Here is a 13,493-nt window from a genome sequence, read left to right as displayed (position 1 = left end):
CAATCCCCAGAAAACTTTCTAAGAATTAGTACATTTATCTGTTTCACACATTGAATCATATTGTCAATTATTCCATAAATACCTTTAAAACATCTATCATATTTTGATGAACTCATTCATTTTTTTACATATCCAATCATTTAACACAGTTCCCAACATCAGTCACTCACTATTTCAGGTTTGAGGGGGTTTTTTTTGAAGCAGGAGGGGTATTTTTTGAACCATTTTGAGATGGTGAAGCCTGCTTTTAGATATTTGGATCTAATTTTGTTAAATTCTCAGTGAATCATCATAAGGAAAAATCTATCTGGTTATTTCCCAGATAAAACCCACCCACTTTCATTGGAGATGGAGTATCTTACACAGAGTTTCAACCCATAGGCGTAGCTTACAAACCACAAAATGCAACCCGTTATAGAGGGCTACATATGGAGGACCAGAAAGCCTTGTATATCACAGAAGTACCAGTTAACTTTTTAGCCACCAGCACGCTTGTAACAAATGTGGGTAGAGCCCTCCCCAAATCTTCGTTCACGAAGCCCAGCCATGATGATGATCAGTTAACACTTTAACATACCAGGTAAGTGGTATGGTGGCCAGAATATCACTATTAAAGTGTAATACCTAATAAATTAACACACTGTAAACAGAGTCTTCCAGGAAAAACTACTGTATCTTTTCTATTCACCACTTTTCTAATGAAATATTGCTGTTGGTCCATTACACATGTCAGTCTAAACAGGGCATAAAAACAGTGCTTAGAGAGGAATTTCAAGGAATACTTCCAAAGTGCAATGACCAGATGGCTTAAGACTAATTAGAGAGCTTCTTCCCTGGAGAAGTAGCCAATATTTTTTTGAGATCTTTCTTCCAACCAAAGAGATGCAAACAAAAACCAGAGAAGATTCACAATATTTTTATCTTCTTCAGGAAAAAGAAAACTAATAATTGCCTTAAACACTGTTTCAAGGCGGGGGGGGAAAGAGTTGTTAAATTCCTGTTACATACACATTACAGGATGACCACTCTTTCTGAAACAGCTGATCACAAATAGGTTTCATAGCATTATTTTCTAAGGGCCCACAGAGGTTTTCTTAACCTCCACCAACAAGTTTTTGCAATAACGCACTCCAAACTCCTTCTGGGAGGACAATTACTCCAATTCTTAGCAGAGGCAAAATATGTAATTCCCACAATCCACCAGTCAGGTATCATATCAAAACACTACAGAGGTGTCTCATGACATCAACAAATAAGCCATAACTACTTAGAAGGTAGTACTGTACCATAAAAATGCCTAAGTTATTGTTTAATCTAGGTGAAGACTGGTCAAAATAGCAGTCCTAGAAGAGTGGTTGGCAGCTACTTCTTACCACATTTATAGCAAAAATCTGTTAAAAACCCATTTTTTACTTGGAAACTTGAACATTCTTTTAAAGAGGAAAAGCTGTCCCAGTCCGAGGCCATATACCTCAATAAAACAAACTGTACTAGAATCTGGTAAGTAGCCTCTTCCATTCCAAAACTGTTTGAATTAACAACTGCAATCACTTTATTATCTCAAAATCTGTACTCTCCAAAATATCTCTGCTGATGTACTACAAGGAAACATAAAAATTAAGACTATGAGACATCTAATGGTCTTTCCTGATTATCTAATTATTATGCTGGAAAGCCAACTTCTACATTTTCATACAACAGTGCTCTGACATTAAACCATGAAGACATAAAGGGACAACAGAAAGACAGTACCAGAAACAGTGAGAAAACAGAAAAAAAAACAAAAAAAAAAACAACTATGAGCAGCAGAATCAGTTTCATCTGGGGGATGATGATCAGGGATCATCACAAGCCTCTCAGACAGCATGGCCCGTGGCAGACTGGTCAGCTACCAGGCTAATAGGGCTGACCTGTTGTACAACCTTGAAGTCACTCAACTTCTTTGCATCTCAGCTTCCTCATAGAAAAAAACAATCTTTTCCTTTCCCTAACAAGCTCTTTGAAGTCCACAGAGAAAAGTACCCAAAACTGCACTCAAAGTCTTAGTCTTGTATCACCTTTTCTCATTGTTTTAATACGAAGCACAATTTGAAGCCCACTGTAGTATGAAGAATTTGTTAATAAAACCGTAAGTAAAAAAATTCATATTTTGATGTGGGTAGCTGCTGTCAAGCATAGCAAGCCAGAAATAACTACTACACAAGCTAAGCAATGTATCTTCAAAACTCTGCTTCATGACATATTTGACATTCACTGAAGAAACAAACTTGCCTAGGACTCCTACAGGCACAGAGCTTAGTCTTCCACCCTTCAAAGCAAATAAAACTATATCCACTAATATCCAGCAAGTACATAGATAGTAAATAGCTATTGAGCTGTGGGTTTTATTTCTAGCATACATGCATCTGCTTGGGAAAAAAGAAGGGAACAAAGTTGCTCCTATAACTATTTAAAAACTCTGCTCCTGCAATAGTTCAAGATCTGTGTTTTCTGTGTAGCTGTAAACGAAATTAAAAGTGAAAAAGACAAAAGAAAGATCACATTCAGAATCTGAAGTTCTAAGGAAACCTTTGTTTTAAAATAAAATACATAAAAACATTTACAGTCTACACACTGGGCCAAAGTTGAAATTCCAATTAAAAAAAATTAAAAATAAAAGACTCTGCATTTATATGTGTATGTGTTAACAAAAGAATTATAATAAAACATTCATATTTCAAGGTTAAAGTGCCAAATTACGGAACACGACAAAATTTATGTCCTGTTTTACTAAAAAATAATAATGTAATTTCTGTGGAAATTTGTAGAATAAAAAACAAACAAGCGTTCCCTGAGCAGTTTAAAATGACAGAAGCCAGGACTCAGTTGAAAAAGCCAGTTCTGCCCTCCTTCACCTGTGAAGTGGACTAGGACACTGATCCAGCTGAAGACTAACCCAGTAAGGCAAACCAGTGGCTACCATTCAGCTGGACATGTGCTGCTCTTCACGCACAGCTGCACAAACACTTTTGCAAGTACAAAAGCAAGGAAGAACACAATGGTGGAAATCACTGACTAGGAGAGAGCTATGCAGTTCCTCTCTTTAGGTTTTCAAAGGCTTTTGGAGCTACCGCACTGGGGTGTGGCTTCACATTATACAACTTTAATCTTGGGGAAAAAAGCAGGAAAAAAAATACAGGCTGCTACAAAAAGGGAGATTCTCCTTTCCCTAAGGTTCCCTGCTGTCTGGTGCCAGTGCCTATGCCAAAACGTTAACAAACTACTACTTTTCCTGTCAGATCCTCATAGTGTTCTGAGGCCATGACTCTCTGTGGTTGGATCCAAGACAGAGAAGCAGCAGGCGGAAGGGATGAAATATTTAGCATTATACCACATTCAGATCACAGTAAGAATGGTAGAAAACCACACTCTCATGTTAAACTAGACAGTTCCTAACACTGGAAGTCACACATTCTTGAAAAGAAGTCACATCTTCAGACCCTTTCTTTCCCATGGGACAGTAATTTTTATTGGACACTGTACAAACACTTCGCTTTCAGGCTTTAGCCTTTAAACTAGGCAGAGGACTATCTTTACAGATTACTTTTTAACATACTTCTTCTGCAACTGCATATTTACTGGCACCAAAAGCATATATGCATGCATAACACACATACCCACATCTGTGCATCTAAAGGCAAGGTTTTTCAGAAGTGTCTAAACTTAGACTTCATAGACCCTACACAGGTACTGAATTCCAGCGTCACAGTGATTTGCTTACTCCTCTGTGCTAAGCATGGATTTGCCATGGATGAGCCTATTTGCAAGCAGTTGATTCAGCAAAGCTTGAAAATTCTTAGTACATGTAGACCTGGTAATAACCCAGATTACAGTTAAAAATACGTTGATTAATGTAAACTCCCTGCCCCCCTACCCTCCCTCATATTTTCCTTTCCCTAGTTGCTTCACCAAACTTTGATCATATAAGCTGAAAACATACAGACATACAGACTTTTATTCTTCGGAAGTCAGGTAAAATTGATAAATATGATTCCAATATATAGTTGGACAGATTCCTCTCCAAAAACAAATTTTGGAAGAACTGATTTCTTTCATTTTCTTTTTCTTTTTTTTTCTCATCCAACACTGAAACGACGTTCTTACGTCGTTAATAAATTCCAGTTACCGGCATTTCGAACAAGGGCTCCGAGTGTCTCAGACATGCGATTTGCTGTCATCAGGCTTAACCAGACAGGACCAAGTCAAGGGCCTTTAGAAAAATCTCAGTTTTCATATGCTCTGTCAGGGCTCATTAGCGCTTGGCAGATGACTACTTTGAAGAGTTCATCAGCGCCGAGCGCGCTGTAGCAAAGCCAGAGCTTTTCCCACCGGTCGGGAAACGGGACAGCGGGATAGGGACGCGGCTGGACCTTCATCCCTCTGCTCGGGAGTTGCTGCCCGCCCCCGAGGGCGGCTCCCGCTCCGCTCCGCTGCCTCCGGTCTCTCCCGGTAGAGAGCGCGGCAGGCATGGCAGGGAGCCCAGGGCAGAGGGAGCGGGGAGTGACTCAACCTGGGCGCGCAACAGCCGCCTTCGCCTTCTTTTCTTGGTAGCAAGTAGAGAACAATACCTGTGGTGGCGAGCGTCCTGAGTGCCGCGGGGTGGTCGGCACCTGCTCGCTTAAATGAGTATCTCGATGTAAAAGCCCCCCAAAAGCCACATCGTGCCCCACCGGCACGCGTCACCCCAATTCATCTGTCCGTAAGGAAAGTTACGACGTTACTTTTTCGGCCCTCGAAACCCCGTTTTCCCACCGCCGCACCCTTCCCGGCTCCCGAAGCGCAGTCGGTAGGCAGCCCCCGAACGGGAGCCCTGCCCAGGAGGCTCCACCGCACTGCATTCTGCAGCACCGCCGGCGTCCTCACCTTGATGCCCTGCTGCTGCGTGGTCAGGGTCAGCTTGGACTCGTCCAGGAGCAAAACTTCGCAGTAAAATTCCTCCGGGACCGCGCAGAAACAGCCCATGCCTGCTGCGGTGGCCGGGGGGGATGGGGCGGGGAGGCGAGGAGAACCCTGGAGCGGCGACGGAGCGGGGCTGAGCCGGGTCTGGGCCGCTCTCGGCTCCGCCGATTGAACCCGGCGGCTCCTTAGGGCGCAGAACCCGGCCCCGCCGCCATCCCGCCGAACAGGCTGGACAGGGGGTGCCGGGCGCTCCCTGTGGAAAAGACCGGCGGCTTGTTTTAGGAAGGATCTCGGGGCACAGCCCGCGCCCGGCTGTCACGGCGGCTCTCCCGTCGCTGCCGCCCCGGGGAGGTGCCGAGCCGCCCACCCGGCCCGTCCCCCGCCCCGTCCCCCGCCCCGTCCATGCATGTTTCCGCGCCTCCTCTTTGTGTGGAGCAGCGGACGCCGGGGGAGCCGCTCCGCCGCCGCACCCGGAGAGAGCACGGGGTGGTCCCCGCCCGGCCAGCGTGGTACCTCCGGCCGCGGACCCTGCAGGGCGGCGGCGGCGGGGCCCGGGGAGAGCGGGGCTGGCGGCCCTCGGCTGCCCGCGGCCGATCGCCTCCTCCCCGTCGGGGGCGCAGGTATGGAGGGGAGCGCCGCCAGTAGCAGGGAGCGACCCAGCGCCTGGGCAGCCGCCGGCCACCTCCTGCCGGCCACGGGCACGGCTGCCCCCGGGAAGGAGCGGGGCGGCTCTGGGACGGGGAGCGGCAGCGGCACCTGCCAAGCCCGAGGAGCCGCCCGTGGACTGCTCCGCGCCACCCCGGTACCGCGCCGCATCCCTCGGCATCCCACTCGCATTCCAAGTGCGGGGCCGGACCCTCGCTGTCCTGTCCTCGAGCTCAGCCAGTGGGGCGGGAGCCATGGTCCCGGCCCTGGTCCTTGCTCCTGCCCCGTCGCCTCCCCGTGGCCGCGGCAGCACTGACCCCTGCGGGCTGGGCCGGCTCTGCTCCCCAGAGGGCGTCTGGGAAGTCTGGGAGAGGGTTTTGTCTCCGTAGTTGGCGTGGGAGCGCTTCAGGAGACGTGATGCCTGAAGGTTCGGGAGAGGTTGACTTTAAAAGGTCCTTTTGGCGGGAAGTTTGTTCTCCACCGTGGTGTTAAATACTGAGCTTGCTACAGGTATGTTCAATTTACAAACCAACAGCCCTGTAATATTAAAAAAGAATAAAAATCAAAACCAAAACCCAGCTAACAAAGAAAAAGTAGAACACAAAAAACTTGCAACTGCCTCTGCAGTTGCTGTCTATAGTTTCTGGAGCACACACCAGTCCACCTCTGCATTTTCACTGCTGCAGAGTCCTGTGCAGGGACAAGATGATGCTTATCGCCCCCTTCCAACTCTGCATGTTCTGTAATTCTGTGGCTCTGTGCGATCTGTATTCTATGATTTTTCCCTTTCAGGCAGAAAGTTAAGCCCTGATCCCACAAGTGCCTGCCCATTTGCTCAAGTTTGCATGCATGAGTCGTACAGTTGAAGAACGTACAAAGTTTGCATGTGTAAATTTAACAATATGCAGGAGTGTTTTTTATGATTGTTAGCTTGTTCATATTGCATAAGAGAAGGGCAGAAGGAGATTTCTCAGTTGACAAGCCCTTCTAGGTGTGTAGGTAAATCTGCTTTTAAATACCTGTCCTAAATAAAATCCTGCTACTCCCAAGAAATGCCACTTTCATTTTCATGTTTGAACTTGGGCAGTGGGGTGTTGGGATCTCTGTATCTGCAAAAACAGTATTCCATGAGCACTGTGGAGATCAGGAGAAGACCCACTATATATGTTCATAAAAATAAAGACTTTTGAATAACTTATGAAATATAATTACTTGCAAAAGCTAAAAAATTTGAGTTCCTAACCTTGTTTGTTGGGCAATATATGAGAATGTCATCCAGACAGCATGGGAAATTTGGAAAATTTACTCATGGCTTTCTAAACACATTTTTCAAACAGTTCTTGAATCCCTACTGAATAAACAGCAGACGGTTTTCTAGAGAACAGATGGTTCCTTTTCCCCTCTCTTTAGTCTATTTAAATCCATATATCATGCACATTGCCACATAAATTACCCCATAAGTCAGTTAAAGTCATTATATATGTATAAATCACTGATTATTCAAGTGAGAGGGAGGGCTCAGTGAACTCATAACCTGCTTTGAAACTTTCAGTTATGATTTTTAAAGGTTCATATGGCTATAATCACAATCCCAGAGTCAATCAGTTTGGATCAATACTAGCCTTGCTTTTATGTTGTTTATAAGATGTCCAAGAGAATTTCTCTTTTTGAAGATCAGCTGCACATTGGCTGATTGGTCCATGGGGCAAACACAAAATATGCACTCGTTGAATTGATGCCAGTGTTTAAAGCATGAAGTTGTTAACTTATGGACTTGTCCTCCTAACCAGCTATTGCCAACAGCTAGGCACTTGATAAAGCAGCAGTATCAGAACCTGCCATTTGAGATGAAAACCTGGGAGAGGATAGTGAACTACAAGAAAAATTGAGGAAATTAACCAGGGGAGCAGAGGAAGAGTGGGTGGAATGGGTGAGATCTATGAACTATGAACCAGTATGAACCCTGAGAAACTCAGGAAAGCAAAACAATTAGAGGGCAAGAATGTAGGGCCCAAGCTCTTCTTGGACCTCCATACTACACAAGACCAGCCCTGCCTCAGTAGTTCAAGTATCAGACCAGCTCACAACTTGCAAGGAACATAAAACAGTCATCTTTTTTCCAAATCCATTAGGAAACTGAGCTCCTTTTTACTTTGCTCTATAAGAAAAAACACAGGTCAAGCACAACAAAGGAAAACTCATTGACGTAAGCTGTCATCGCACAAACACTTATGGACATGCTTAACTCAGGCATGTAAGTACAGGACCAGGGCATAAAGGCATTTTTATCTATTGCCTGTTTGATGAGGTACCCAGCAGAACTCACTGCAGCCTCTGTGATGCAGTACACCTTCATTAAAATGTTCCGGTTTAGCTTTAATCAAGTCTTTTCAGTGAGGTTGTATGAACAAGACACTGAGCACCACAAGGACACCTATATATGAAGTGACCTATATCCATATTCTGGCATATAGGCAATTAGACTGTCCAAAGGACACAGGCTGACATATCTGGTTTCTCCGTAGTTTTTACACAGTTTTGTTCACAAACTTTACTTCCAGGAAGTTGATCATGTAGCAAGAGTCATGGTGACTTGTCTTAGATGCTATGACTATCGCTTCCCTATTACTGTTCTTTGTCGATATGTAGGGATGCAATGCCTGCATGTGAGCTTGCAGGGAATGAGTAAAGAGTTAAAGAGAGATACAAAGTAACTTCTTCATCTTCCTTGTCATGTAAAGACAAGTCTCCTGGACTCAGTTCTGTGCTCAGAAGGTTTAATGAAGGCACTGAGGTTTAACGCAAGAAACTTGAAAACAGAAAGCAACAGCACATACTCTCTGGGGTACATGGATAGCCCTGAATGCATCTTTCAGTAAAGAAAAGAATCTTACCTAGATTATTGTTCAATAATTATTATCCAATTGGATCTGAGGTCTTTACAGGAAAAATAAGATACAACTCCTTCAGCAGCACTGCACTGCTCTGGTTTGACATGTGCCCACCTGCCCATACACTACTACCCTTGAATGTCTGCAGTCCTCCCAGAGAGTTCTCCACAGGTTCAACATGCCATTAAGACCTTTACTTACTTGTGGATTTTCCACCCAAAAAGAGGAGCAAAGTAGGCAATGGAAAAAGAATCATTTCCACATAGCATTTTACAGCATTCAGAGGCAAAAGTTTGAGTATGTTACAGCAGTGCATGAATTCACATTTCTCACTTCACTAATGAAGGCTTCACTTAAAACACATTCAGGGATGCTATCATATAAGGATTTGTTCTAGATTCTATGTTACTACTACACTTTAGACATGTATGCGTCCACTGCACCATTAGAATCCATGGTGAAAATTACAAGATTGTAAAAAAAAATTTATTCAGATATTCATCAGTTTTATATTTCCTTAAAAAATGTTGACATTTGCTGTAACAATACATTTAGAGTCCCTAAAATAAGACATGCCTGTCAAGACCACTTAATTATGAGAAATATTACATTAAGGCCAAAGTTCACATATACAATGCAGTGATAACACAAAAAAGAAACCAAAACCCAACACTGAAACCAACAAACAAAAATACTTAAGAGGCCCTGATATGGTTTGAAGCTGGCTCCCTGCCAAGTCTCCAAACCTTACCACAAGAAGTCGTCCCTCCCCTCCCCCCAAAACCTCAGGGAGAAGAGGGAAAAAACAACCAAGAAAACCCAAAACGAGAGAGAGACAGCTAAAGCAATATATATATAAATACATTTACACTTATGTTACAGTTATATACAATTGAAATATATATACAATTTCACAAGGGAAAGGGAAGGGGGAAGGGAAAAGGAACAAAACCAAAATAAAATATATATATATCCCAATCAGTAGCCCGAGATCTAGCAACTAAAAGAACTGGCAAAAAAACTATCTTACTACTCTCCTTGGGACAACAGAAAGTCACACTGGAACAATCACCAGCAACCTCCGTCTCCCAAGGTCGACAAGGCCTTACAGGTCTCGCTCCCCAACACGACAGACTCAACAGGAGGGAACCTGCACCTCCAAGCCGCCGGAAGGAAAGAGAGCAAAGGCCTCTCCTCCTTTCTTCTTATAGCCTGGCTTTCGTAAAAATCGTAGGGAATATTGGGTAAATCTGGGCCCTTCCTTGGTTACAGACTGGTCACCAAGGAAGGCCTAGCCCAAACTACCACAGGCCCCAAAATAAACTTGAACAGCTGATTAAATGTGTTATTAATTCTATAGCAATAAACACCTTGAGGTCCCCTTAACTGACATGGCACTGAGTGACAATCCATTCTTGGTTTTGTTTGCTCATTAAACAATGAGCAAACATTGAAATACTGCAAACACACTCTTAACAGCCAAGGAAACAATAAGCATCTCTCACTTTCTGAGTTTTTTTAATAAAGAAAACATGAAATTAAATATACTTTCTCCACCTAAAAATATAAAATAAAGCTTTCAGGATATTCATTGTAAACTCTAGAGCTAAAATTAGAAACTGCAAAATCTGTATACTTTTATCAAAGAAAGGAAAAAAAACTAGTTTCAGCTACTGTTTATTGAACCTAATTTTGTGTATGATGTGGTTTTACAAAATGTCCGTCAATATTTTGACAAGTTACCCCTATGCAAAGAAAAACCAGATGATCCTGTTTTATTTTGCTTATGCTTAACTTCTTCAGCAGAACTTAAATAAGTTTTAATAGTAAAGATAATTGTGTGGCAAGATGTAACAATCTAATTTACCAAGAGAAAACAAAACCAAGCATTCTCTTCAGGACTTCAAGACATGTTCTTGCAGTTTAGACTGGTACCTTGGAGACCCCATCAGCAGGGAAAATAGAGGCTGTGAAGAATTGTGGATATTTGGGAAGCAAACTTCTTGAAGAGAAAAGTCTATCTTTTTCAAAGAATATTACCCAGTGGACAAACTGTTACTTGTCTTAGTAAAACACAACTGAGTAGATCCAGATCAAGCACAGAAAAGAGAAGATTATTGTCTCTGAACTACTGTACTTTTTCCTATTAGAATTCTACATTAGAATAGCTTCAGAAGTATATCTTTGGGATAAGACAGTGGGCAATGATACTCTAAAACCTTCATGCCCAGGGAGCTGGTGCTATGCCTGTTCCAAGGCACTAGATATACTCTGATATTCTTGTAAAAAGCAGTTGTTGTGAAGGCACTTAGTAAAGCGTATTTTATTCCAAAGACAGGCTGGCCATGCTGACTGGCAAATGACAAGCGACTCAGGTAATCAGTCTGCTGTTATTTGCACCCCACGCTGTTCAAACACAACAGAAACCATGTTCCTCTGTAACTATCACCTCTTCTTTTCCTCTCTCCCAATTTCTGAATGGAAGTCTTGGAGATCCTCAATTCTGTTTCACAGAAGTTCATTAGAGAGAGGTCTACACATGCCATGGAAATAAAACCCAAGGACTAAACCCAAGGAATGATCTAGGCAAGACAAAGACAGGCTAAGAGGACTCCCTCAGACAGAACTCCAACCAGGTCAAGGAGGCAACCAGTCAAGACCTCATTAAAGTGACACAGATGCCAAGACAAACATTCTATATAGGCAGTGTCCCCAACCCATAAGAGAAAGTGTTTATATAGACAAGCCATCAGTAGGAAGTTCTAATGGAAAAAACTGCTGACTATTTTTAAGTTTAATAAGCTTACCACTGTAAACCTTAACTTTTAAAAATTCAGGTCCAAATTTTTTTTTAGAAGTATTAGATCTTTAATTTGTTTGTCTTCTGATGTCTGGATATTACGACCATGATTGAGATCTTCAATGCTAATCTTAAATACAGTTTCCAAATTAAACCTGTCATTCTCATATAGCTAACTCAATTTTGACTATTGTGAGATGTATACCAAAATAATATCAGCTGTAGTATACAGCAATACTTCAAGTTTTGGGCACCTGAAAATCTAGATACTTTCTAATAAAATTTGTGTGAAGAATTGCCCTTTCTGGATAAGCAGTGCTCTTTAGCTAGAGCTTGAATGCGGAAAACGTAGTCATTGTCTGGAGAGCATCAACTGTTGTGAGCTATGATGGGATGCTGCAGGAAATGGGAAGAAATAAGGCTTTTCCTCAGTGACTACACTTACTTGGGTCATTTTCTTATGCAAAGGGATTTAAATACCTCCCTGTAACCGATTAAGGAAATAACCAGGTGTCATATATCTTGTGGGCTCAGACATTTGATAAGAGAAAATACAGACTGAAGCATGTTACACATAGCCTGCTGTGTCTTCCTTTCAGGTTTTCTTTGGGTAGCTGATGGATGGGAAGGATTCCCTCAGGTTCCTACACCAGTCACTGAATCTGAGTGATGCTGAGCCTGCAAAGGGATTGCTCCAGTTCAAAGTCAGACAAGGCCACTAAACTGCCTAATTGATTTCCTGTTTATTGCATTCCCTTGAATACTGGGGATATTTCTTGCTGCAGAGGCCAGGAACTTGCTCTGATAAAGTATATTTTCTGGAATTATTAAGTCAGGCTGAACAATAGGATGATCTAGAAAGTTTGCCTCTTTTCTGGGAGTTAATTCGTGAGTGTGGTTATTCCTCACTGACATGTTTCTGTGTGCATCACTATGTAGCTTTTGAGTCTCTCCTTAAAAACATATAAAAATTCTAAATGAGATCTGCATGGGACAGGAACTCCCTTGATAAACCAAGGAAATTAAAGAACTTCAGAATAAAAATTCTCAGCACCTAATGTTATTTGAGGAAATGGATGAGGTAAATAAGATATTCACAACATTTTCAAAGTCCTGGTACTGCTACTTTTCATATTGTCATGCTGTATGTCTGACATGGCCTTTAAGAGTACAGCAATAGCTACCGCTCCTCATCATTCTGTACGCTTAAGAGTTTAAGTTCATGCCACCCAACTTTTGAGTTCAAATTACTTGGCCATGCAAACACTCAGGTGCTGGGAAAAAAGAAAAAGATCAATTTCCAGCAGACAGGGAGACAAGGAAAGGGGAGGAGAAAGAGTAGGAGGAGAAAGAAACTGATCTGATTGCTGCTGGGATGAAAAGAACCAAAAGTAATATACGATACAGAGGTGAAAGTTAGGAAAATAAAAGAAACAATGAGAGGCACATCAGAGAAGAGAGAAATAAGAAGAGTGGGGAGAAAAGAGCATATAAACTGAAAAAGAGTAAGAGAATGAAAGTATTGTAAAAATGCTCTAAGCAAGACTTGCTCCTGTAGAAGCTGAGGCTGCCAACCAGGGACAGAAAGACAGTATCTGACTAGGTCACGAAAATGTAAACAGTTTTGATGGAATTGAAGTGCAAATGCTGCCTGCACAGATCTTATCCTCCAATGTAACATTTTGCCTTGAAGGTAGCTGTAATGTGGTCTGAGGTCTGTGAATGTTCCTCTGCTTTATCTGCTCCCACAGACCTTCTGTGCTCCTCACCATCCGAAGCCATTCTCTTTGCCTGTCTTCTTACTTTGCTACATGGCGTAACACAATTTTTAAATGTGTGCTTCTGGTGCTTTCAGCAGTCTCACTGTAACTCCTTCTAACCACATGGGTTAAACAGCAAGGCATACTATAATTGCTGACATAAAGTCTTTTTTGGCATTTTAAGTTTTGATTTGGGTTTTGTTTTTCCCCTGCACCTGAACATACAAAATGAAGCAATTACTGAAGAAGCAAAGTACATTTCTATACTTTGAAAGTAAAAATGGGATTTTGTCAGTCTTAGAGAACAATGCATTCCACATTAGATGTTGAGAGATAATCCTGAATATCTCAGTGTTAAAGTGTACACCTCTATGCATAACACACTATGTATTCTAATTGACTACAGTATGGACATTCCTTTATTTACTAGGACACAAAAGTAAGAACACAACACAAAAA

At 42.4% G+C, this 13,493-nt stretch overlaps 1 protein-coding gene across 6 annotated transcripts in view; it reads right to left on the bottom strand.

The window, feature by feature from the left end:
- EPB41L4A (erythrocyte membrane protein band 4.1 like 4A) overlaps positions 1-5,177 on the bottom strand; it is a 140,909-nt gene extending 135,732 nt beyond the window's left edge. For 3 of the 6 annotated variants that reach the window (XM_027667202.1, XM_027667205.1, XM_027667201.1), the window contains exon 1: positions 4,903-5,176. In XM_027667202.1, the coding sequence (XP_027523003.1) occupies positions 4,903-5,001 (99 nt within the window). In that variant the 5' untranslated portion in view covers positions 5,002-5,176. Of the gene's footprint in view, positions 1-4,902 lie in introns of all 6 variants that reach the window. The other 3 variants (XM_027667200.1, XM_027667204.1, XM_027667203.1) reach the window with 2 other exon arrangements.
- Between the last annotated feature and the right edge of the window lie 8,316 nt (positions 5,178-13,493).

This window comes from Corapipo altera, unplaced genomic scaffold (genome assembly GCF_003945725.1).
Source record: "Corapipo altera isolate COAL_440 unplaced genomic scaffold, ASM394572v1 60935, whole genome shotgun sequence".
In the NCBI taxonomy this organism is placed as follows: Eukaryota; Metazoa; Chordata; class Aves; order Passeriformes; family Pipridae; genus Corapipo; species Corapipo altera.
The sequence above is the reverse complement of the archived record's forward strand: the minus strand, read 5'-3'. Positions and strand labels throughout refer to the sequence as shown.